Source organism: Solanum tuberosum, unplaced genomic scaffold, assembly GCF_000226075.1.
Source record: "Solanum tuberosum cultivar DM 1-3 516 R44 unplaced genomic scaffold, SolTub_3.0 scf00114, whole genome shotgun sequence".
Classification (NCBI taxonomy): Eukaryota; Viridiplantae; Streptophyta; class Magnoliopsida; order Solanales; family Solanaceae; genus Solanum; species Solanum tuberosum.
Window position 1 is genome coordinate 856,598 of NW_006239038.1, and position 23,803 is coordinate 880,400.

Here is a 23,803-nt window from a genome sequence, read left to right on the forward strand (position 1 = left end):
TCCCCCCCCCCCCCCCCACACACACACACACACAAAAAGAAAGAAGTATTTGTAAGTCTTATTAGGTGTTTACCTTTACTTTTGGTTTGCAACTATAGACTAGTTTGCGATCAGAATCATCCATATCTCTAGCAGCACGAATTTGAAAGGTCTCAACAAGAGAACCGAGAGTGATATTTAGAACTTTAACAGTCATGTAATATTGGAAGTATGACGTCAACTCATAATTTGCTTTCTCAATCTTCAAAGCCTTGTACTTGTAAACCTACCAGGAAAGTCGATCAATATATTAAGGATATTAGGGATGAAGGAGACTTATAATCACACAAAGCAAGGGTTGCATAGGGGAAAATCATACATTGCACTCTTCCTCGTTGTATAGCTGGATAGCATGGTTAGCCAATTCCATAATTTTCTCAGTCTTGTGAGCATCTAAATTTTGAATTTGAATTGGTTGTATACCGGTACCCAAAGACCCACAGGGATAATCATAACAGTCAAAACCCTGTCACAAAAGTCATAGAATAAGCTAAAAGCCAAACACCTATGAAAGAGTGAAAATTCATAACAGGACTTACCAAATGCATTCAATCCAATAGCAACACAAGTGATTTATAAACATAGGTAGCGCAATATTCAGCACCACATTAGAAAGCATAGAGTTGGAGCTTGGTTTCAATACATATAGACATTCTAAGCAACAGCTTATTCATCATATTCATGGACAGTTAAAACGTATAATCATTATATGTGATGTGTTAGTAATTCAGATTGCAATTTAGGAATATATACATTGTAATTCATCAGAAGCAAACAAAGAACAAATTTTTAAACATACATTGTATTTAAACTAACACGATATAATAGGTAACAACCATTTAAACAAGTTATTAATAAAGGAAGAAAAGTAGTAGGAAGCTAACATCGGAATTATACATCTGACGGTCGTAAGCCCCAAAAAGCTTAACAAAATCAGGGCGTTGCTCTTTCGAAGCGCCGTCGGGCATAATCTCATCGACACCGCCGCAGTCTTCAAGCTCACCATAATGGAATTCGGCATAACCCTCGTCGTTGGGTGTTAGAGACCAGTAGTCAAAATCTTTTGCAAGATTATCAATTTTCTTCTCCGGTGATGGCCCAGATCCGTTTTTACTCTTCTCCGGCAATAACGGTGGCGGATCAGATCCGTTCTTACGATCCTCCGCCACAGATTTTTCATGTTTTTGCTTCTTCTCCGCGGATGACGGTGTCTCAAATACTACTCCGTCAAGGTTTTGCCTCTTCAACGCTGTGGAATCGGCCATTTCTTTGTCCTCGCCGCCGCACCTAACAACAACAAACCCTAGTCTGTAAAATTAGGTTAAACTGACTCTTCTTTAGAAAAAAAAAAGAAGGTGTATCAGTATTATTTTAATATTCAAAAATATGAAAGAAAAGTGAACTATTTAAATTATATATTCTGGTATGTACCATTAAAATTAACTAATTAAGTAGTATATAAATATTGATTTATTGAGTTTTATTATAATACTAGTAAAGGTTGGCCGGGCGTTCCCCGGGCCCAACATGAGCATAGTATATAATTTTGTTATGTGTCATACATATGTGTTGCAAATATGTACACCGATGAAACAATCAAAATGAATATCAAAATACTATTACAATTTTCCTCTATGCAGAAGTTTTATCTATCTTTAGTCTTAGTCCAATGAATTCAACCATCATTCTTGAGGCTTGTATCTGTTCTTCACAGTATCCTGATATAATAATGATACACCAGTAAGTTCCTCTGTATCAAAACATAGCCAATATTTTGTTTACTTGATAGGTGCGAAGCGTTGTATCGATCCCACTATTGTTGTGTGGTGGAAAGAAATTGTTTGTGATTTGTGTTCTTGTATTTTCATCGCCAGTGGACATATGCTCCCGATAAGGTAACATAAGGTTGATCATGTGAAAAGACAGATTGCTGTACTAAAATCTTATTTGTATAGCAATAAGGGAAGTAGTAAAAAGAAAAGTAATTTTATTTGTTGATATGGTAATACAACTTTAAGAATAAGAGACTGAATTAACAATAAAATGCTATATATGAACATCATGTGAATTTGTCCTGCTGTAAGTCAAATTAAAACATTACCCAAAATGTTGAAAGCTTTTCAGTTTTTAATTTCCTTTAGTTTTGACTTATTTCTCTTTTCTTACACACTTGTTTTCACTTTGATGGTTTTGTATATATAGCAGTAAAATGTGGTGGCAGAATATGAGTAAATTCTTTGAATAAAACAGATTGTTAGGCTCTGCATATGTAATATTTGGCTCCAAAATTGCAAATGCAAATGTTATATCAAGAACAAATTTAAACAAATAATATAGTAAATCATAGACAACCATAAATAATCTCAAGAAGAAAATCTATTGTGTAAAAAGGTAAGAGCAAACAGAGATTTTGGAGACGACTCCTTATTACACCACACATTAAGATCTTTAGTCATTAAAAAATGCACTACATTTGAAAGATTCGACACACACTTGATGACATTTTTGAAGAGTCCAAGCAACATAAGTTATTCCTTCCTAATTCCTCCATTGATGAGGTTAGCTCTGTGTTATTGTCATGTACTTTTTCTCTCTCTAATTCTAAGGATTAAGCTTTCCGCTAACATAACATATAAAGAAAGAAAAGCAGGGAAGAGGACTAACCTTTGTCCTAGCAGATGGGGTATTTTGTTATGCTTCGCCTAAGAAATACATCATTTGGATCACTCGGGCATCATTTTTTTAAAACTAAGATTAAGATGTCTTCGTGTATATTTCCGACTAAGGAAACGATAAGGAGCAGTCGAACATCAAAAAGACCATAAGCTGAAATGTAAAATTAACTCGTAAAATGGCAAAACACTACACTGACAACACCACCAAATTCGAGCAAGAGTCAACATCAAACAGATGAGGAAAGCTCAAAACAAAGCACGAAAGATAAGTTGATGCCATTGGAAAACACCAAGAAAAGGTTGATGAAGTTTAAAAAGTCCCATAAAAATTCTAATCAAAGCTCTAATGATAATGAGTGTGTGCTTACGTAATCAAAATGTTTTCGGTACAACCACTACGTGGCCTATGGAGTGACAAATATATAGATCAAATAAGCTACTACAATATTTTGTTGATAACGTAACAGTGTTTTGCATTCTTTAATCGGACTGAGGTATATACCTCATTCTAAGTTGTCTCAAGTGTAGTTTTCTATATCTATTACTACAAAATTTACTACTACTGAAACATAATTAGGAATTAATTGAAGACGCAAAGCAAATAGAGAGCTGAGAAGTTGAAACTTGAAATGAAGAACGGAAATTTAAGTAGCCGGGAACCTTTTTTCTCATGGCCACCCGATGCTATTACTAAAGACGAAGATGCTATTTGTTTGAGTTGTTTCAAGCAGGAACTTTTTGGATGGAAAGGAGTGCAACTAAATACTTCAGCAGTCTATCGTCCTTAGTTCGATAACCAGGCAGAGGTACTAAGCAGATGCATACAAACTTAGTTTTTTTTTTTTGAATTTTACAAACTTAGTTAAGGTGCTACTGTGATGTGTATGCTTCTAACTGATACCTATGCTTGCTTATGACCAAGTATTGGTATAATACTTGTCATCATTTAGCTATCCAGACAACACCCTATAAAACTCTACGTGGTAAACCACTCTCATTGCACCTTTCTTATGTGTCTGGTGAATCAGCTTCAACAACTTCAATGTGTCCGAGAAACCTATGTATTGATTTAAAAATTTTGTCGGTATGTTTAGTGTATACAGAGTTTTTTGGTGTTAATCCACCAAAATTTGATTGCTGATCTAGTAAACCTCACTCAGCAATATTAGGCACACGAAGAGAACTCCAAATCAAAGTAAAAGAGAACTCACAGATGACAAATACAAAACTATGACGAAGTGTATATCTTCAGATAGACCAATTGCCAAAAAAAAAAAAAAACCTCGAGCAGAAGGCCTACAACAGCTCAGAAATACAAACAAGCGAGCTGTAAAATTCAGGAAAGTCCAAAGTCAAGACATAGAGGAGTTAAAAAGAAAGATGAAAAAAAAGCCAAAATCGGAGAAGTCAAGAGGTCCCAAAAAATTGTGGAATACAAACAAAGCACCAAATATTCCAAAATCAACTAACAGAAGCAGAACTAAGGAATCAAAATCAATAACATCAGTAGAAGAACCAGTGGCGGATGTATGTTATAGACTATGGGCACCCATTGCCTTTTTCTGATAAACACCATTATTTGTGTACAACATCTAATAATACATTGACATATATTAATTAAGCACCCACTCTAGATAGCAATTTTTAAATTAAAAATAATTGAGATATAAAATTTATGGATCCGCCATTGAGTAGAACTAAGGAATTAAATCAATACAAGTGAAAAGTATACTCACCCGGACAGAACGACAAAGTTGGGAAGAACAGAAGACGAAGAGAGAGGAGATTGAGGCGGCGTTAGAATTGATGTAGAAAAAGAGAAAAGATCAACTCTATGTTGGAGAATGACCGAACCACCCTTCAACTTCAGTGAAATTTCAGGGAAACACACGCGTTGACGGAGAGGCGTATGCTATATTCCCTTTTCTTATATAATAATAATAACATGGAAGGAGGCGATAAGGTTGAGGCAGCAGAAAATAAACATGTGACGGTGAAATGTCCGAAATGCCCCTCGAATTCAATGCTATTTTCAGGGAAGCACACGCGTTGACGGAGAGGCCAGTGGCGGAGCCAGGATTTTCGCCAAGGGTGTTCATACTTTAGGACAGGTAAAAAAATAAACCTTGCTAGTCAGATTATAAAGATTGACTTCAAAATAGTCATACCTCAATATCAAACCAAATATTCAAAATGAAAATTCTTAAAACAGAAACTTACAAAATATCAATGGATAAACTAAGGAAGATGAAGTAGGACAAATATATTGACGGATAGTTTCATACACACCAAAATATGTAAATTGTAAAGTGGTAACTACAATTGCACTCGACGACACTTCATCTCTTGAAATGTTTTCATAATACACTCATTAGAAACATCTTTAAATACTTTTTTCTAACTTTTGTACTTTTTCTTAAGAGAAAAACGGAACAAATATTAAATAAATGAAATGTTCAAGCCTGGGATCGAACCCAAGCTGAGTTTTGCCTTTTCTAAGAAAACAAACGGAATAATGAAAAAATTTAAAGAAAACGTCAACACTTGGGCTCGAACCCGAAACGCTGAGGCATCTTTGCACAACCTTAACCGCTAGGCTGTCAACCTTTATTGTATCAAGGTTGTTCAACAGTTAGTATATATCCAAAAAACTCGATATTTAGTATATATACCCGTAAAAATTTTCCGACGAAGGTTGTTCATCTGACCACCCTCGCCATGTCGTAGCTCCGCCCCTGCATGATATTTGGATAAGCTGAGTCGGTCCATATTAACAACTCTACGGCATAATTTGAAATTATTCAAAAAAAAAAAATTTAAAAAAAACATAGTTTAATATGATTTTGAGTTGTTGATAAACAAATGATAAAAGAGTGTTTACATAGGATTTGACTAACATAAATTAACTTCATTACAATGAGTACTTCTTTTTATAAATTCAAATAAGTCTAATGTTTCATTAGAGATGAGCTTAATTTGTGTTACTGGACTTCTCTTTTATTGGGTGTTAAGCTATATTTAATTTTTAATAGTAGTATCAAGTAATAGTTCATCCGTCCCAAATTTACATTTCATTTAACTTTAAAATGTTCTTGAATTTTTATCGAAAATATATCACTTTTTTTTTACTTGATTAAAAAAATAAAAGCATCTCATATAAAATGAGATTGAGGGAGAATATTTTATGGTGTTTCTTGTAGTATATGTAGCATGTACCTTTTTGTTAAATTTATGTCATACGAACAATAATAGAATACGGGATATGATTTTTAATCTGTAATATGTAACATATTCAGTAATTGGTGGCGGAGATATAATTTCTAATTCGGGATATGATTTTTAATCTGGGGGTTTAAATATATAGAAAGTAAAATTTATAGGTTGATTAAAAGGATCGCAGTAAAGGGCCAAAGTAATAAGTGACAATATATGAGAAAATAACCAAATGCCCCCTAACCTATAAGCTTAATACAGGGATACCCAAATGATTTTCTTCGATAAACTTTGAATACTAAGATAATTTTTTATCCTATATTTAATTCCTAACAGACCCACTACTAATTTTAATAACTGGACAATTTCCAGTGAATTTGAAAAACTCAGCGCATGTTCTTCATCTTCTTCGTTCCATTGTTCTGAAATTTGATGCAAAATCACTCTAAATCTTCTCCAAATTTCCCTAATTTTTTAATATAAGCTTCCCTCACGTTTCAATTCTTTTGATATATAACCCACTCAAAAAGGTGCTCAAGTTTTTGAACTAACTTTAATGGAGGTTTCAAGTTAATGCTTCACATTTTAAACCATGAGTTTCAGTTTTCAATTCTCAAACATAAAGAACTCTTCAAACCATCTGAAAGTTGCTCCCACTTCAAGAATGTAGATTCAATAATTTCATATGGAAGCTTGACGATTTCCATGAAATTTCGGTGTTTCTTTAAATCTAAAAATCGCAACCATAAACTCAATCAAACTCAATGTATTTAGCTTCAAATAATTAGCAACCATCTGTGTTATCAACATGTTTCAAAACTGAAGATCCAAAATACATTCATAAACTTACATTTTGACCTTAAATTGGTTTTAAAAGAAATAATAAGTCAAAAAGGGAGAAGAATAAAAAGAAAATTTTAATAAAATTTTCACATCGCGGGAGTTTCACCCATTGGCATAGATGTGGTTATGACGTTTTAAGGGTGTGATAATTTCAGTTTTAAAGAGTTCATGTGGGTGATAGGATTCCCATAAAGTTAAAGTATGTAGTTGAAAATTCGGATATAAATTAGGGGGGACTTTTGACCATTTTCTCGACAATATATCACTAAGCCATGAACTAATCGTATGGAATGAAAGGTATTGGAGTTTGTCAATTCGACTGATTGGGGACATGCTAAATTGTTATAGAATTATTAATATATAGGTTTATAGATTATTGATTGTTATTAATAGATGTAACCATTAAGATTTGTTGTAAATAGAAAATTATTAAAAATCACTTAGAAATAATGTGACAAATCAAATGAATCATCTACATGAATGACATATTGCATCTTTGCTCAAAAGCAAACACTCACATCTCGTAGAGTAATCAAAAGTTTGAAATAGTAAAAAAGAACAGAAGTATGAATTAGATCATAAGTAAAAAACTTTAAATAATTGATATGTGAAAAAAAGCAAAATTGTTATCGAAACTATTAAATTAGCAATTCAATATTTTTTTTAATTCCAATTTGATTTTATATTTTACAACATGAGTTTAACATCGTTACTTTTAAATAGGAAAATGAAAAATACTCCCATTATTTTAGCTCAAAACTCGTTCAATATAGAAAAATACAAGGACGAACACAGGCAAAGAAAGGGGTATATGTATCATGTATGTCTGAACCCGATATAAAGAAAAGGGGGGGAAATCACTTTTAGGGTTTGTCTCACAATGTCCGACATTAATCCCTTTTCGCCGGAGAAGAAGCCAAATTCTGCAGAAGAACAAAGCCTATGGAATAGGCATCTACCCCGCAAGTACTTGAAAGGTGAGGTTATGTGGAATGACGACGATTTTATGCCTAAAGACGCTAAAAAGGAGTATATTGATGTATTTCGAGCATCTTATGTTTTATACTTCCGGCAGATTTGTGAAAGCGATGTAAGTTCGTCTCCTCTTTCATTTCTCCATCAGATTTGTGAAAGCGATGTAATTCTTTTATGCTCGTAAACTATTATTGTTAGTTTGCCAGCTTTTGTTAGTTGAATTTCGTACTATATATTAGCTGTTTGGCCTGTTTACTCTTGAAAGGTGGTTTTTTTTTTTTTTGTGAATGAAGACATTAAACCTTTGTTTGGGGATAGAATTTTGATAACAAGTATAGGTTTGGACCATTAACATGTTTTTGTACAAATTCTTAATTTAGAACCCGATAACTTAACTTAAAAAGATTGATGATCACATCGTAATTCCTTGTATTTCTCTTTGTTATTGTTATCTCTCATAGTAGAAGTTCTTCAAACAATCATACTAGGAATTTCTGCTACTTCTTCTTTATTTGTTCTTAGCTTGAGTTGGCAATATCAAATCTTAAATGTGTAACGCGCCCAAGCTTGAACGGGTTGGGTCACTAAACAAAGACAGAATGGGCCAACCTAGAATGATCCATCAAAATGCTGGGTTAAATGGGTCGTAGCAAGTGTAATCCTATGGGAGCTGATTTTTACCAGCTCATGGGTAACAGTGGTAATCGTTGAACCAGAGAAGAGAATAGTTTTGACTTAGGTTGTGTTCGGTATGAATCCAATTTTTCCATGTTCGGGTTAAATATTTTGGAAAACATTTTCTCTAGCAAACCAAGCTCCTTAAAAACAAGGAAAATACCTTCTCTAATGAAAATAGGGAAATCAAGTTCCTATAGTGACATTCAATATTGATTGTGTCGTCCCCACCCTCCAACATACCCCAGCCCAATAGCCTCCATACCCACCAACCCCATGCCTCTACGTATCCACCCCACCTCCCATAGTATTTGTGTAAATTATGTACAAATATTTTTAGAATATATATTTTTGCTCATCTACAGAACACAAAAAAACAAGCAAGGAACCCTCTTATTTTCCTAGAAAATATTTTCAATATCAGATTAACTCTGTTTTGGTATGCTCAATACCTTACCAGTCTTTTCTGCAAACATTCTACTGTATCAAATCACGATGGGAAAACAAATTTCGTGATTTTCCATCAGAAAGGAAGTCCATTTTTGTACAAGAGAAAAAAATACATTTCTCGCCAAGTTTTTGGATCCTTTGCTCCAAGCTTGAATTTCAAGAATGCATTCACGAACTAGACTGATTTCTCAAATAATGACAAAGCTTTTACTTCTTTTATACAGCGAATTGAACCTCCTGAAATCGAAGCAAATAGATAAGATCTCATGAAAATGAAGTCGTTACCCAACTACTCTTAGCTCTCACTTCTCTGCCCAAAGACACAATGCTTTCCCTGACTAACCTTTCCTACAGATGTGCCAAGGTTCATCCTGTCTGAGTGTTTCCAAGGTTTTAGTGACTTAATTGTGGCAGAGAAGAATGTGGGGCTTACTTACAAGTGACTTTTTTCTTGAATACCTTTTAAAACAAATATTTTCATGGATGCTTTGTGGTGCTTTAGTTTAAGTGTTTTTTCTTACTTGATTAGCCCCTGCTTCTTTGTTAGGATAATAGACCAAATACTAAAAGAGCATTTTAGTTCCATGTAATTGATTTTCTTCACTTGATTGATTATCAACTTGTTTAAATTTCCCTTATCTCTATATAACTAAAATTCAGACAGACCTGTGCAATTCGATTAGGCCTTTTTCTTGTTACAACTTGGATATGAATTCATGGCTAATTGCCATATTTGACAGGGTTTTGACGTTGACATCTATCCGGGTGATGCTAAGGCAGCTATATATACACCATATCTAGAGTTTGAGAAAGAAGCTGACATGCTGATGGAACTGTCTAAGCATGCTATTGACGATTACAACAATGTAGAAACCAATGTATGCTTCTATTTATTTTTATTTTTTTTGCTTTTGGGTGAATAACTCCCTCAACCGTAGTGTTCCCAACAATATTTATTTTCTTCATGCCTTGTTGTAGGTTCACAAATACAAGGTTTCTAGTATTGAAAAAGTGAACTATATCTCAACCGAATCATGTCGAGAATATTTCATCACGATTAAAGTTGATAATCTCACTCTGCGCACACCTCTACAAACCTTTCAAATCCATGCATACAAGGGACCACATGGAGAGAATGTTGTCGTTCTTTGCAGGAGAAAGACCTGATGTGAGGTATCTATTTTTCCTTTTTACCATGCCATTGACTCAGCAGAAGACCCTGAATGCTCTTATTGCTATTTGTTTTTGTTGTTTCCTTAGCTTTGGGCTTAATCTTTGATTTACGTATGGATAGGGCTTTCTTCTGAGGACAACATACAAAAAAAAAAATACTACTACAAGTAGTTGATGAATTTTAGGAGTCGAATAAAAAGATATTCCTTTCTATGTGTAACTTTATCTTCAGTTGCAGATATATTTGGTAGGAGAGGTGAAAATTTGATATGACCGACACTAAAACATGAAAACTGCTTTTTCTGGACAAAAAATAAATGTGATGAGATAATAATTGAGTACTTGCCTCGCATTACTGGTGTTGTAGCAGTCAAAGAGTAGTTGGAGTAAACAATATTGACCTAATAGCTAATTTGCTTTGGTTTGCATCTCTAATTTGACTGCTAATTTTATTTTTTTCCTGGACTAACATGCAGTTGGTTTATCTGCTAAGCTGAATCACAAGGAAGGGAAGACAGTTGAAGTATAGCTTTCTGAATCTTGTGCTAGTTGAGAACACTAAAGTTGTTAATATTGACTGACCTATTTATGTTTGATGTATTTTGGTTATGTGTATTGCATATACTGTTCTAGTTATATAATATGATTTGGATCATTTCACGTAAATGAGTTACAGTATTTATCGAAAAAAAATTCTCGATCATAATGAAGTTGATGATATTGCAAATGCAGAGTCTATGCAAGTAGTTACATATTTACAAAAGTTGGTACTCGTTGTAGCTTTGTGATGCGTGATTGACAAAACATGTTGGAATAAGAGAAAACGTCTTAGCAATGGATGTAGAGTATAATAGCAATAGTGTGGGGCTGGATGTGTGTGTCATTTATTTACCTTTTCCAAGTGTTCTTCAACCTAACTTTTCAAAAAAAATGGTGCTAGAAGCTAAATTTTCTGGAAAAATAAATGATGGAGAAAAGAAAGTAGATATCTATAAACAAACAAGTGAGAAGAAGGGAAGTACACATTCATAAACATAATACAAAGGTGTAAGAATATTATATATTAGTATTAGATAGAGGCACCGATTTTATTCAAACACAACATATATTACACGAAGAATGCTACCAACATAAATCACAAATTTGAATGATTCAAACAGAAAGGTCTGGAAGGAACTATGGATCAGCAATTCGTTTCTGCAAATCAAAGTAAATGGATGAAAATTCTGAATTTAAGAGTAAAGGAGAGGGCGAAAGATGAACAACACACGTATGATTGATTGATTCATCAGAATTAATAAATACCAATAACAGAGTCATTTGCTTTGAGGTTATCCAGAAGGGTTCTCCTTTGGGAAAATCCCTCTGTACAAACAATCAACAAAGACCGTAAGGTAATTATAATCAATTACAAGTCAAGACCACATATTGTATGCAGTCTAGGATCTGCAACAAACTCCAGGCTTACTGAACAATAGAAACAACAAAAGGGAAGGGTAACATATTGGTCCTTCATTTTCTGAGTAGTCATAACAGAAAAAGGCAAACTGAAGCAATGGAACGGGGAAGAATTCCATTAATAACTCGTCGTTTTGATCCCTTGAATTAATAATTCGTTGAATTTAATAGATCATTTTAGGAGGCTACATCTACAAACTAATAACAGCTTCTCTCATAAAAAAATGAAACAGATTTAAGGCAAGAGCTTGTAATATAAAACATTCGATAAAGCAGTACATCAAAAATTATCATGTGTAATCTTTGAAATTTGATGGTCTAAGCCTTAAGTGTGCGGTTGATCGATTTGGTCTAGTTTTATAAAAAGCAGAACAACACGGTGCAGAATTCAATGTTTTTAATTTTTTTCAAATTTTGGCCTAGTGAAGGGAAATATATGTGGCATGGCATGTAGACATGAAGCTTTAATAACTTGTTTTTGATGGTTACCATAGTTTTTGTTAGATTCAATACTATGTTTTATGATTATTATAAAAAAATTATTGTATCGTAACACAATTGTTTATCAAAAACTTATTGTATCATAACACGATTGTTGCTCTGTTTATCAAAAACTCATTGTATCATAACACGATTGTTGCTCCGCCAACTACCTTGGTTGAAGTTGTGCCGACCTGCCTTTTGATCGATACAGAGTTGACGAGACACGATGTGCTGCTCTCCCTTTCGATCAATATTGTGTATCCGCCTCAAGCTATAAAAATGTCCTTAATTTTCAATAATTTCATGTTACTATTATTGTTTGTATAATTTCTAACAAAAGATACAATCCATATATACACTACTAGAAACACCATAAAACATACTACTATTAGAAATACTCTATGAAATTGTAAGGTAGTATAAAATCTGGAGAGAGAGTACAAAACCGAGCAACAAACTGAATCTCAGTGGATCGTAACAACAACAAGGCCACTCCGCCGCTTAGTTTTAACAACCAAAGACACAGGTAAAACTAAAGACCAAACATCATTTGTCATAAAAGAGAAGTCCAGTAATACATTTTTACCAAACACAAAACAAAACAAAAAACATCAGCTTTCTGTTTACTTATTACATATATATAAACCTCCAAAAGAGAAACATGTAGCAACTTGCACTTCGCTCAAGACTCTTCAAGAATATCATCGAAAGATGCATGTCAAACCCGTATCATCGAAAGATGCGTGTACCCGACCCCACACGACATTGAAAGTAAAGTGTCCGTACAACTTAAGCTTTTACTTACAACTCTTCATCTCTTTTTTTCCCTTTTACTTTCTCCTTAGCTGATTCCAAATTTGAAGCTACACTTTCTTTAGCTTTCTCCAATGTCTCTCCCGCTTTGTTTTTCGCGCTTCCGTATCCTTCTTTCGCCCAATTTATATGTTCCTCCGTCTCCCCCTCAGCTTTTTCGCCCGTTTCCTTCATTTTCCCCATCGCTTCCTCTGTTTTCTCCGCGGCTTTTTCCTTTGCTTCCCCTGTTTTGTGGAAAGCTTCTTGTGCTTTCTCGGAGGTAGTGTGTTTCGCCTTTTCAGCGTCTGAACAAGCTTTTTCTTTTGCTTCCCCTGCTTTGTGTTTCGCCTTCTCGGCTTCTGAGTAGGCTTTTTCTTTTGCTTCCCCTGCTTTTGAGTAGGCTTCCTCTGATTTCTCTGCTGCTTTTTCTTTTGCTGTTTCCGCTGTTTCGTATGCTTTGTTTTTCGCTTCTTCGGCAGTTTGGTATGCTCTGTTTTTCACTTCTTCCGCGGCGTTCTTTAGATTTCCTGCCTTGTCTGCTACGTATTGTCCGGTTCCTGACATTGTAAATTTAAACAACTATCATGTCAAAGGGCACGTCTACTTGGCGTGAAGTAATGTTTCCATCACACTACATTGTGCCTAAATTTTGAGACTTGGTGATGATGTTGTGTGACGGATGCTTGCTCCGATGTGCCCGAGGCCTGAGGCCACGAACTTTAAGTGGCACAAACTCAAGGCCTCAGGCCACGAGCTCGTATCTGGCCTAAATGCAAGTGTGTAATATTACTATTTAGGTATGTATAATAGATGTCGAAGTCCCTTTCACTAGTTCGTGTGTTTAGTTCTCAGATTTTAAATCCCTTATTAAAATTTCTAGCTCTGCCACTGGATAAGACCGTTCACTATTTTTCGACTCCCCAGATGAACCATATAGCCATGAGAAACTATAAACCAAACTAAAGAACTTGCCCTCACTCGTGAGTAAATATTTCATAATTGCCTCATTATTAGACCGTACATCTTTCTTGATCACGAGTTCAAGTGACAACGATAGAATGGTGTTCAATTAAAAAAAAGGTTTATCTTTGAAATTTATGGTTTGAAATGAATCTCAATTGATTTCGACATCACATTTCGTAAGATCTTTCAATTAAAGAAAGAATTTTGAAGTTAAATAAATATCACAAGTGCCTTTTTTTAAAAATGAACCAAAAAAAAAAAATGTAACATAAATCAATTTAGTTACTTAAGAGCCAACTAAGCTTACACACCACAAAACTATGAATTCATAACTCATAAACTTAAAATACTGACTCTTGCACGACATATAAAAGAGAGTACTAACCTGTGAATTCAGAACTCATAAACTTAAAATTCTGACTCTGCCACGTATAAAAGAGAGTACTAACCTGAAGCAGTATCAGTAATCTTATCTTTAGCATTCTTAGCAGCATCCATAGTTGAATCAGAAGCATGTTTAACACTTGAATCATCATTATCATTAGATTTTAAACCAAGTCCTTCAGAAATCTTATCTTTAGCCCATCCTGCCCATGATGATGACTCTAAATTTTCATTTTCTTTACTAATTTGTTGCTCAACAACTTCATCATCATGGATTTCTTTACAACTCCCAAAATTAGACAAACACAACACCACAAGCAACAACACACAAATCAACTTTTTTGAGGCCATAATATTTTGTTACACAATAAAACTAACTCAATGTAACTTGTATTGAATTTGATTTTGTGTGGAATTTTTTTGTTGAGATATATATAAGAAGAGATGTGATATGGTTAGTGGACATATGGCATAATACGTGGGTATACGTGTCATTTTTTTGTGTTTTTGGAAAGAGTATAGTCAATATAAGGTCTATACGTGTCATTCAGTATCAAATTTTATTTTTTGTTGGCTCTTTGGATAGCATTATTTTTGTTCTTTGTGCCTATCTTTACCCTTGCCCTTTACACTGTTTGGATGGTTGTTTGATATTGTTTCATAATATAATGTATTAAGTTGCATTGTATAATTTTAATAATTTAATATTTGTTTAGATTGTATTGTCATCTGAAGTTATATAGAATCACACAATAACTATTTGAATAACAAAACAATAGAGAAAGTGGGATATCAAATAGAATTATTATGAAAAGATTCGATAAAAAATAAAATAAGATTATTAAATAAGTAAAATGAAAGGAGAATATTAAGGTTATAATGACTAAATGAGTTGTTATATAAAATGAGATTTTTTTTCATAATTATCTATTTAAATGATATAATCAGATAAAATTTAAGTAAAAAACAAAATAAATATTGTATTTAAACTAATAAATATAATATAATACGACGAGTAACAATCATCCAAACAAGGTGTAGTATTTTACTCCTCCGTTTATTTTTAGGAATTTTACACAAATCTCATAGTGTTAAAGAGCTAATTACATTATATTCCTACTCCTTTTCAAATTAAAGAAATCTCTTAAATTTGGTGGAATTCGGATACATCCCAAAAATTCTTGATATATGACATCTCGGTTTCAAATACATCCCTTAATGTCTTGATACATCGCGTCTTGATTTCGAATATATCACTCGACGTTTCGACATATCGCGTACGTCTCGATACATTGCGTAAAGTGATTATCCAATTGGATACATTGTGTAAAGTGATATATCCAAGAATATAAGAGCGAAGAGATTTTTGTAATTTTTTTAAATGATAGAAAATTTAGAAAATATGATAAAATAAATTGTGTATTTAGGTAATTTATCTACTTTGTACTTTATATAAAATAATGAATAATATGAACATAAACAAAGCTAGTAATTTGCATGCGAGTTTGATCAAACCAAGTAAATTTTACTCTAAACAATATATTTATGTTGATAAGTTTATTAAATTTACACAAATATTAAATTTTAAATTTAATTATTATCACTTAAAATTGACGTTATGAAATTCAGAATCATATGATTGAAATTTATTTTTAGTTAATAATATATTTTCCTTTTTATTTCATATATATAGTCATCCTCCTATCTTATCCTTTTTATTATCTTCAAAAAAATTCAAAGAAGAAAATACAGTGACACTCTCTGAAGAAGAAGAAGAAGAAGCCATGTCTTGTGCTTCATTTTCACTTTCATTTCTTCACAACGCTTGTGCTGATAGCAAGCAGATTACTTTCCAATTTCGTCCCAAATTGGTAACACCAATTAGGGTTCTTACAGTTGAAGCTAAGGCCAAAACAAGAAGGGAAGACAGAACTGCTCGACATATTCGTATTCGCAAGAAGGTAAACTCAATTTCCAATCTTTGTGAGGTTTGAGCATTCTGGGTTGTGAATTTGTGCTGTAATGTAGCTATGTCAATTGGGTTAATCTTGTTTTTTAGTGACATGGGGCAATGAAATCTGTTCGCGGGGGTTTGAATTTGAGGTTTAAGAATTCTGGGGTGTGAATTCGTGGTGTAATGAAGCTATGTCAATTGGGTTAATCTTGTTTTTAGTAACATGGAAATCTGTTTGTGGGGTTTTGAGTTTGAGGTTAAGCATTCTGGGTTGTGAATTCGTGGTGTAATGGAGTTATGTCAATAGGGTTAATCTTGTTTTTACCAACATGGGGCAATGAAGTTTGTTCGTGGGTTGGATAAAGTTGAAGCCTTTAATAATGAATTTGTGGTATTATGGAGGTATTTAACTAGTAGAGGAAACCAAAAAAGGCACCTTTTTCAGTTGGGGGTTATTTTTTGGTAAGATTAGTCTTGTTTTTGCTTAAATGGAGGGACATGATAAATAAGAATTCATATAGCCGGGTTTGACTTGCTTGAGGCAGAGTAGTAGTAGTCGTTGTTGTTAAGGTTAATCTTGTTTACCAATTGGCAATGCAATCTCTTCTTGGGGTCCTGAATTTGTGTTGTAGAAATCCCAAGTATCGGATAATGAATTTGTGGTGAAATGAAGGTATTTTACTAGCAGAGGTAACAAAAAAAAATCCACCTTTTTCAATTGCGCTTTTCTTGGGGTAACGTTGATCTTGTTTTTGCTTAAATGGGGAGACGTGGTTAGTGTTAAGAGGTGATGTGATTAGTCAGAATTCATATAGTCGTCGCTACTTGCTTGGAATTGAGGCATAGTTGTAGACTTGTAGTAGTTGTTGTCATCAAAGTTAATCTTATTTACCAAAATGTGATGATGCATTCTCTTCTTGGTGTCTTGAATTTGTGCTCTATGCATTGAGAATTGTACAAATCCCAAGTCCCAAATAATGTTGTTGTATAATGGAGGTAGTTAACTAGCCGAGGAAATGAAAAAAGTCACCTTTTTCAATTGTTTTTTGGGGGATAAGGTTAATCTTGTTTTTGCTTTAAAATGGAGTGATATGGTCCATGGGAATCCATGTAGCCAACCTCAATTTGCTAGGGGTTGAGGCTTAGTTGTAGTCGTTTTCATTAAGGTTAATCCTGTTTACCAATATGTGGCAATGCAATCTCTCTTGGGGTCTTGAATTTGTTCTCCGTGCATTCACAGTTGTACAAATCACAAGTCCCAAATTGCTGCATGGTAGAGCTATTTAACTAGCAGAGGAAACAAAAACCATGAGGAAAGGAGAGAAGTAAATAGAGCATTGTGTTGAGATTGAAACCCAATGATGTGACTAGGAGGGGAAAGAAAAATTGATAACCTTCCTAGAATTTTTAGGAATATGTTAGATTGACCTCCTTCCAAGAATTCCACTGTAAGTGGTTTCTTTACCATAGATTATGGGCAGAGGGGATAGATGGATCCTCTTTGATGTTTACCGTTATATGCTTGCTTGAAAAGATAGTTCTTTAGAAGCAATGTTATATAGGAAGTCATCAAAAGTTTGGCATGAAAATGCTTGTTGAAAGATTTAGAATTGTCTTTGCATACTGTTTCGTTAGACAAAGAAAGTACACGAGTTCAAGTGTATTGAAAAGGATGGGCTCTCTTTTTCCTCATTGTCTTAAGTCCTCAAATCTTCTAAATATTTTTATTGTGAAAACTTTAGAAAAACGATACATCCACACTTACATAAGACAATTTGCACTTGCACTTGCCTTTATACATCATATAGCTTGAACCCTCTATCATTTTTCTCCTTGATTCCATTTCCATAAATTTTTGTATGGAATAGACTTTCGTTTTAATCTTGTAAACATATATTTGTGATTGATATGCTACTTTATAGTAATTCTTATTTGACCTGCCGTCATGATCTGGTTTCCCTTCCTTGGTCCTCTTCTTTCTGGTTCGTTTTCGGTTTTTGTATATTCATGGATTCTATTGCATGAATCTTAAAGGTGAATTCACTGTTGCCATTATCAAAAGAATCTTAAAGGTGCATATATCATTAAGAGTCAACTCTACAACACATCTTTCGACTTTCAGGTTGAAGGGACACCTGAAAGACCAAGAATGTGTGTCTTCCGTTCCAACAAGCATATTTATGTTCAAGTTATTGATGACTCCAAGATGCACACACTGGCTTCAGCTTCAACGATGCAGAAACCAATCTCTGAGGAATTCGACTACTCTGCTGGTCCCACTGCAGTAAGTTCTCAAATATGTTTTCTCAAAAAGGTTTAAAGACCTTTCTTTTAGGAGTAATGTTTAGTAAAGTATATGAGAAGAGTTGTTGGGTCCTCATTATCCAGTTTTTGTATTTCCCTGCAAAGGTAAGCAGATATTATTGTAATCTTTGTTGAGTAGGTCGACTGAAATTGTTGCTCTTGTGCTTCAAATGCCCTGAGGCTCCATGCTTCACCCTTTTAGAACTGCAATACTGATCAATTGAAGTACACCTACCCTCGTGGATGTACCTTCACATTATTTAGTCCTCATCACACTTTTTCTTATATAGCTAGTGCTGAGATGTGTTATATCAAACAGTTTTTGGCACTGTTTGTCTTGGTTATCATCTCTTGATTGCTCTTTCGTGGCAAACCTAACAACATTTGCATTATCTCTCCATGTATACATATGCTCTGTTATGTTCATGATGGAGTTCTTTCCGTCTATTAGGATCATGTTGATGCTATTAGATATTACGCCGTAAAACATATATGAACTATCACATGGTGTGGTCAGTTGCAGCATTGAAAGGAATATTTTATGAGAATTTGGTTGATTTTCTAATTGCATCTCTTTTCTGAACTTCTTAGGCATAGTGCGACCATTCTTCCAGACGTAAATGATTAAATGAACTAAGAAACAGAAAACAGCAAAAAGAGCGTAGAGTTACCGGCAAGAATTACTATGATGTGATTCCCCTGGCAATTTTCTTGCATCAATTTAGTTTCTTGAATACTTGTTATGCTGTTTGTGAACAGAAGGCTCTATCATAACAACCTTTTGTTGGCAGGAAGTGGCAAAGAAAGTAGGGGAAGTCATAGCTAAGGCCTGTCTAGAGAAAGGGATCACGAAAGTAGCCTTTGATCGCGGAGGTTATCCTTACCATGGACGGATTGAAGCTCTCGCTGATGCTGCACGAGAACATGGCCTTCAGTTTTAGAAAGCGGTTTCTTTGTTCCTATTTTTTGTTGTGCAAATGTCCTTTTCCAATCTTCCTATTTGTTCCAGTTTGTAAAACTCATGACTAACAAGAGAGATGAACTGGAGTTTTAAATGTATGATCTGCAATTTTTGTCTTAGATGAGAACTTTGATTCCTTTGTACTTCAAATTTGGCTTTGGTTTTCCAATTTAGAGAAACTTAACTAAAACAACGGAGATAATGGTCAAAGATACATATGAACTATTATTTTTTCGCGAATTTCACACCTACTATTAGCTGTTTCCTTTTCCTACTTGAATTGTATCTAGTTGGTCCATTTTCGTACCTGAACTATCACCATTTATGTGTTCAAACACACCTAGTTGAGTAAATGATGATAGTTCAAGAAGAATAAGGAACAACTCATGGTTGGCCTAATCAACTTTGGGATGTGTTTTGATATATAGATAGTGATAGTTCATATAGGAAAAGGGAACAACTAATAGTTGGAATGTGAAAGTCGCAAAAAATGATAGTTTAGTCGTGTTAAGTTATGGGAGAATTTATATATTTAGTTTATGTGAATGATAAAATATGAAATAAGAATGTCTATTATGATAATATCTCCAAATATTATTAATCATTACATAATAATTTCTTCATTATTTGACCACATCATAATAACCATATCATTGCTATTTCATCACATAAACAATTATTGCATAATTTGTTTGTGAACCAAACAACCCTTTAATGTAAAATTACAATACAATTCCAAATACAGTTGAAATCTCTCCATGATATTGAATGATCATGGGGATTGAACTAAAAAAAACAAACAAATTGGCATAAAAAACAAGTCTATAACTTGAATAACAACCAATTTGTCACTTGTTTTTTCTACCTAACCAAACTAAGAAGCGTTAACAAATTTTCCAAATCTTGCTTTTGGGTGTCAAGAGTATAGCCACCACATCCACAAGACAACTAGCAACTAAAAAAAAGACAGTTTAGTACACAAAACATCCCGTTATTTTTACAGAAAGTTCAGAAAAAGGGCCACATCAGCTTCCACGACTTGAATCCTGACCTATAAATCGTACAACGACAACTTTACCGATACTCCAAAGCTCTACTTCAAGACAACTAGCAACTATGTACATAAATTGCTTGATTCTTGATAGCTTATCCAATTAAAAAAACAAGTTCAAGTTCTTGGGTTTGACTTGTCCAAAATTGACCACATCACTTGAACATCTTCATATGGACAAGCCATTACTTCCACTTGCAAATTTACTATGTGGTTCTCTGGCCCTGAACAAGTGGATCGAGAATTTAAAGTTAGCACGATCATATTGACTATGATTTTACATTTTAACATAGTTATTCGTACATGTTTGAGTCAGTTGAACTCACAAAACCAGCTAAGATGTGAAAAACTAACAAATCGCTAATAAACAAAGATAAAATCTAGCATATAGAATCAACATGTTCATATCTAAACGTATATACGTACCTTCTTGATGCGACTTCTTATCTCTAGATGATTCTTGATTGAATAAAGTTCGAGCCTTTCTAAAAGGAGATGTGATTGTTCGAACCCATGAAGTAGATTTTCTATCATGATGATAAGTTGCCATGAAATGGTAAAATATTTTTTTGTGTTTACTATATGATCTTATTCTATGTGATATATTTAAATTTCTATTGGCTAAGAACACAAAAATTGGTTGGTTTATATAGAATGTACGTGTCACATATAGATACAATACAATTTTTTTTTTTAAAGTAAAGATATTATTTCCCATAAAAGGCAGGCAAGATCCGTGAGAATAGCTCTGTTTCATTATGTAATCTCTTTTTCATTTTAAAAAAAATGTTTCGTCCGTTCAAATTTACTTGACGCTTTTCGAATTTCGATATTCAAATAAGGTTTTTCTAATCATAATTTTATCATACATCTTGAATTATTAATTATTATGACTTATAATACTTTTTACGTAACTTTCAACTATGTAAATTTTATTTCAAAAAAATTAGAGATTTCATGTCCAAATTTACAAACTGTTTGACTATCGAAATTCGAACAATGCCATATAAATTGAAACGGAGGCAGTAGCATTTTTAGTGCTTTAACTATTCATAAATTTTGAGTTTGGTTCTTGTGATATATTGACTCAACGCATTATACTTTAAATGGATAAAAATATATGTTTTGATCCCTTTTTTAATATAATGCGTTATATAATAACATACTCAATATAGTCTCATAATGGAGTTGAGGAAGGACGGTGTACACGTAAATCTATGCCTACTTTCGTAAGGTAGATATGCTGTTTCCGATAAATTATCGACTCAAGAAAACAATGCACCCCCACCCTACTCCCACCCCACACCCCATCCTCTTTTTCTTTTCTTTTTTTAAATATTTGATTAGAAGTGTTTGTGCACATGGCATTCACGCTCCATTGATGGCCCCTTCCATGTGAAGTTCATTAATTTGGGCATATGACGTTGACGTAAAGTTGATGAGTCCAATTATCAAAGTTATAACTAATTAAACTAAACAATTATAATTTTATAATTGTTTAATTTGACTTTCTATAGCTTAATATAATATTAATTCAATTATTTTTTCTAGGATTTTAGTTTAGTACAAGGCGATTGGCTTTTCGCTTATGACTTATAAGCCAAAAGCCATAAGTTAGGATTTCTAACTTATAGCTTTTGGCTTATTTTTGTTATTTTGACTTTAAAATAAGTGCTTATGAGCACTTTTTAACTTTATCCAAACACTTCAAAACTGCTTAACAACTATTTTGGCTTAAAAGCACCTAAAATAAGTCAATCCAAACGGGCACTTAGTAAGGATGCAACACACGATTTTAGTTTAAACTTTGCGTATTATGATTCAATAAGAACGCAACACATGACATGTGTTAAGTGCATGTGATCACCGGTTTTAGTTCTATGGTAATGATACAACATGTAACTGATGTTATGTTATACATGTTAGGTGTTAGGCGTACGTTACAAGTTCGAATTTTAAGGTATTTTTGTTTAACGATAACGAAGCAAACACATGTGACGTGTGTTGGGTGCATAACTAGCTATTTACTACTAGGTTCCTTATTAAAAATATTATCAAAAAATTATTATAATTTTGCCGCACTTCTTGTTTTTATGTTCGAATTTTAAGGTAAAAGGTTTATTTTTTAATTTCAAGTTTGACTTTGATTAAGCTCAATTGGTGGGAAAAATGGGATCCACAAGAAGAAAAAACAAGTAAGCTAATATAATCATGACAGATAGTGATGGTTGACGATATATCATAATAGTTGATAGTAATGGTTGACGATACATAACAACTGTACATAATAACTGTGGTGGTAACTGATAGTAATGGTTGACGATACATAATTACTGTACATAATAACTGTGGTGGTAACTGATAGTAATGGTTGACGATACATAACAACTGTACATAATAACTGTGGTGGTAACTGATAGTAATGGTTGACGATACATAACAACTGTACATAATAACTGTGGTGGTAACTGATAGTAATGGTTGACGATACATAACAACTGTACATAATAACTGTGGTGGTAACTGATAGTAATGGTTGACGATACATAACAACTGTACATAATAACTGTGGTGGTAACTGATAGTAATGGTTGACGATACATAACAACTGTACATAATAACTGTGGTGGTAACTGATAGTAATGGTTGACGATACATAACAACTGTACATAATAACTGTGGTGGTAACTGATAGTAATGGTTGACGATACATAACAACTGTACATAATAACTGTGGTGGTAACTGATAGTAATGGTTGACGATACATAACAACTGTACATAATAACTGTGGTGGTAACTGATAGTAATGGTTGACGATACATAACAACTGTACATAATAACTGTGGTGGTAACTGATAGTAATGGTTGACGATACATAATTACAGAGGTGTTGACAGATTAGTGATAATTGACGATACATAATAATAGTTGATAGTGATGATTGTTAATAGTGATCAACACATGATGTGATAATAACATTTCTTCTTTTACACTGATTATGACGATATATCATAATAGTTGATAGTAATGATTGACGATACATAATAACTGTGGTGGTGACTGATAGTAATAGTTGACGATACATAATTATAGAGGTGTTGACAGATTAGTGATAATTGACGATACATAATAATAGTTGATAGTGATGATTGTTAATAGTGATCAACACATGATTGTGATAATAACATTTCTTCTTTTACCTTCAATTAACCATTGTTTGGATCTCACTTTCAGCCTAAAAAAATAATTAAGAAAAGAGATATTCTTAAAGTAATTTAATTTTTTATTTACAACATAAATCATTTTAATATGTTTGAAAGAGGAAGTGTCATCTATTGGATGAACTATGACAAATATATTTTTACTGTACTATACAAAATTTATTATTTGGGTAATGGTAAGCGTAACG

The 23,803-nt window shown here is 33.4% G+C and overlaps 4 protein-coding genes across 4 annotated transcripts in view; 2 read left to right on the forward strand and 2 right to left on the reverse strand.

Annotated features, from left to right (window-relative positions):
- Positions 1 to 4,624, reverse strand: part of LOC102594568 (uncharacterized) — an 8,153-nt gene extending 3,529 nt beyond the window's left edge. Inside the window, exons 1-4 of the mRNA XM_006349808.2 lie at positions 4,451 to 4,624; positions 924 to 1,326; positions 359 to 505; positions 74 to 265 (exon numbers count right to left, since the gene is read on the reverse strand). Coding sequence (XP_006349870.1) covers positions 74 to 265; positions 359 to 505; positions 924 to 1,304 — 720 coding nt within the window. The 5' untranslated portion in view covers positions 1,305 to 1,326; positions 4,451 to 4,624. The remainder of the gene's footprint in view (positions 1 to 73; positions 266 to 358; positions 506 to 923; positions 1,327 to 4,450) is intronic.
- Positions 4,625 to 7,550: 2,926 nt separating this feature from the next.
- On the forward strand, positions 7,551 to 10,703 carry LOC102594890 (uncharacterized). The gene is made up of 4 exons (XM_006349809.2): positions 7,551 to 7,860; positions 9,611 to 9,748; positions 9,849 to 10,043; positions 10,520 to 10,703. Exons 1-3 carry the CDS (start codon positions 7,651 to 7,653, stop codon positions 10,035 to 10,037), a joined length of 537 nt encoding a protein of 178 aa, XP_006349871.1. The 5' UTR covers positions 7,551 to 7,650; the 3' UTR covers positions 10,038 to 10,043; positions 10,520 to 10,703.
- A 1,814-nt stretch (positions 10,704 to 12,517) lies between these two features.
- On the reverse strand, positions 12,518 to 14,505 carry LOC102595227 (late embryogenesis abundant protein D-29). Its single transcript, XM_006349810.2, has 2 exons — positions 14,189 to 14,505; positions 12,518 to 13,333 (listed from the first exon to the last, which is right to left on the reverse strand). Exons 1-2 carry the CDS (start codon positions 14,472 to 14,474, stop codon positions 12,786 to 12,788), a joined length of 834 nt encoding a protein of 277 aa, XP_006349872.2. The 5' UTR covers positions 14,475 to 14,505; the 3' UTR covers positions 12,518 to 12,785.
- A 1,345-nt stretch (positions 14,506 to 15,850) lies between these two features.
- Positions 15,851 to 19,485, forward strand: LOC102595549 (50S ribosomal protein L18, chloroplastic). Its single transcript, XM_006349811.2, has 3 exons — positions 15,851 to 16,084; positions 18,200 to 18,361; positions 19,173 to 19,485. Exons 1-3 carry the CDS (start codon positions 15,908 to 15,910, stop codon positions 19,320 to 19,322), a joined length of 489 nt encoding a protein of 162 aa, XP_006349873.1. The 5' UTR covers positions 15,851 to 15,907; the 3' UTR covers positions 19,323 to 19,485.
- Positions 19,486 to 23,803: the final 4,318 nt, after the last annotated feature.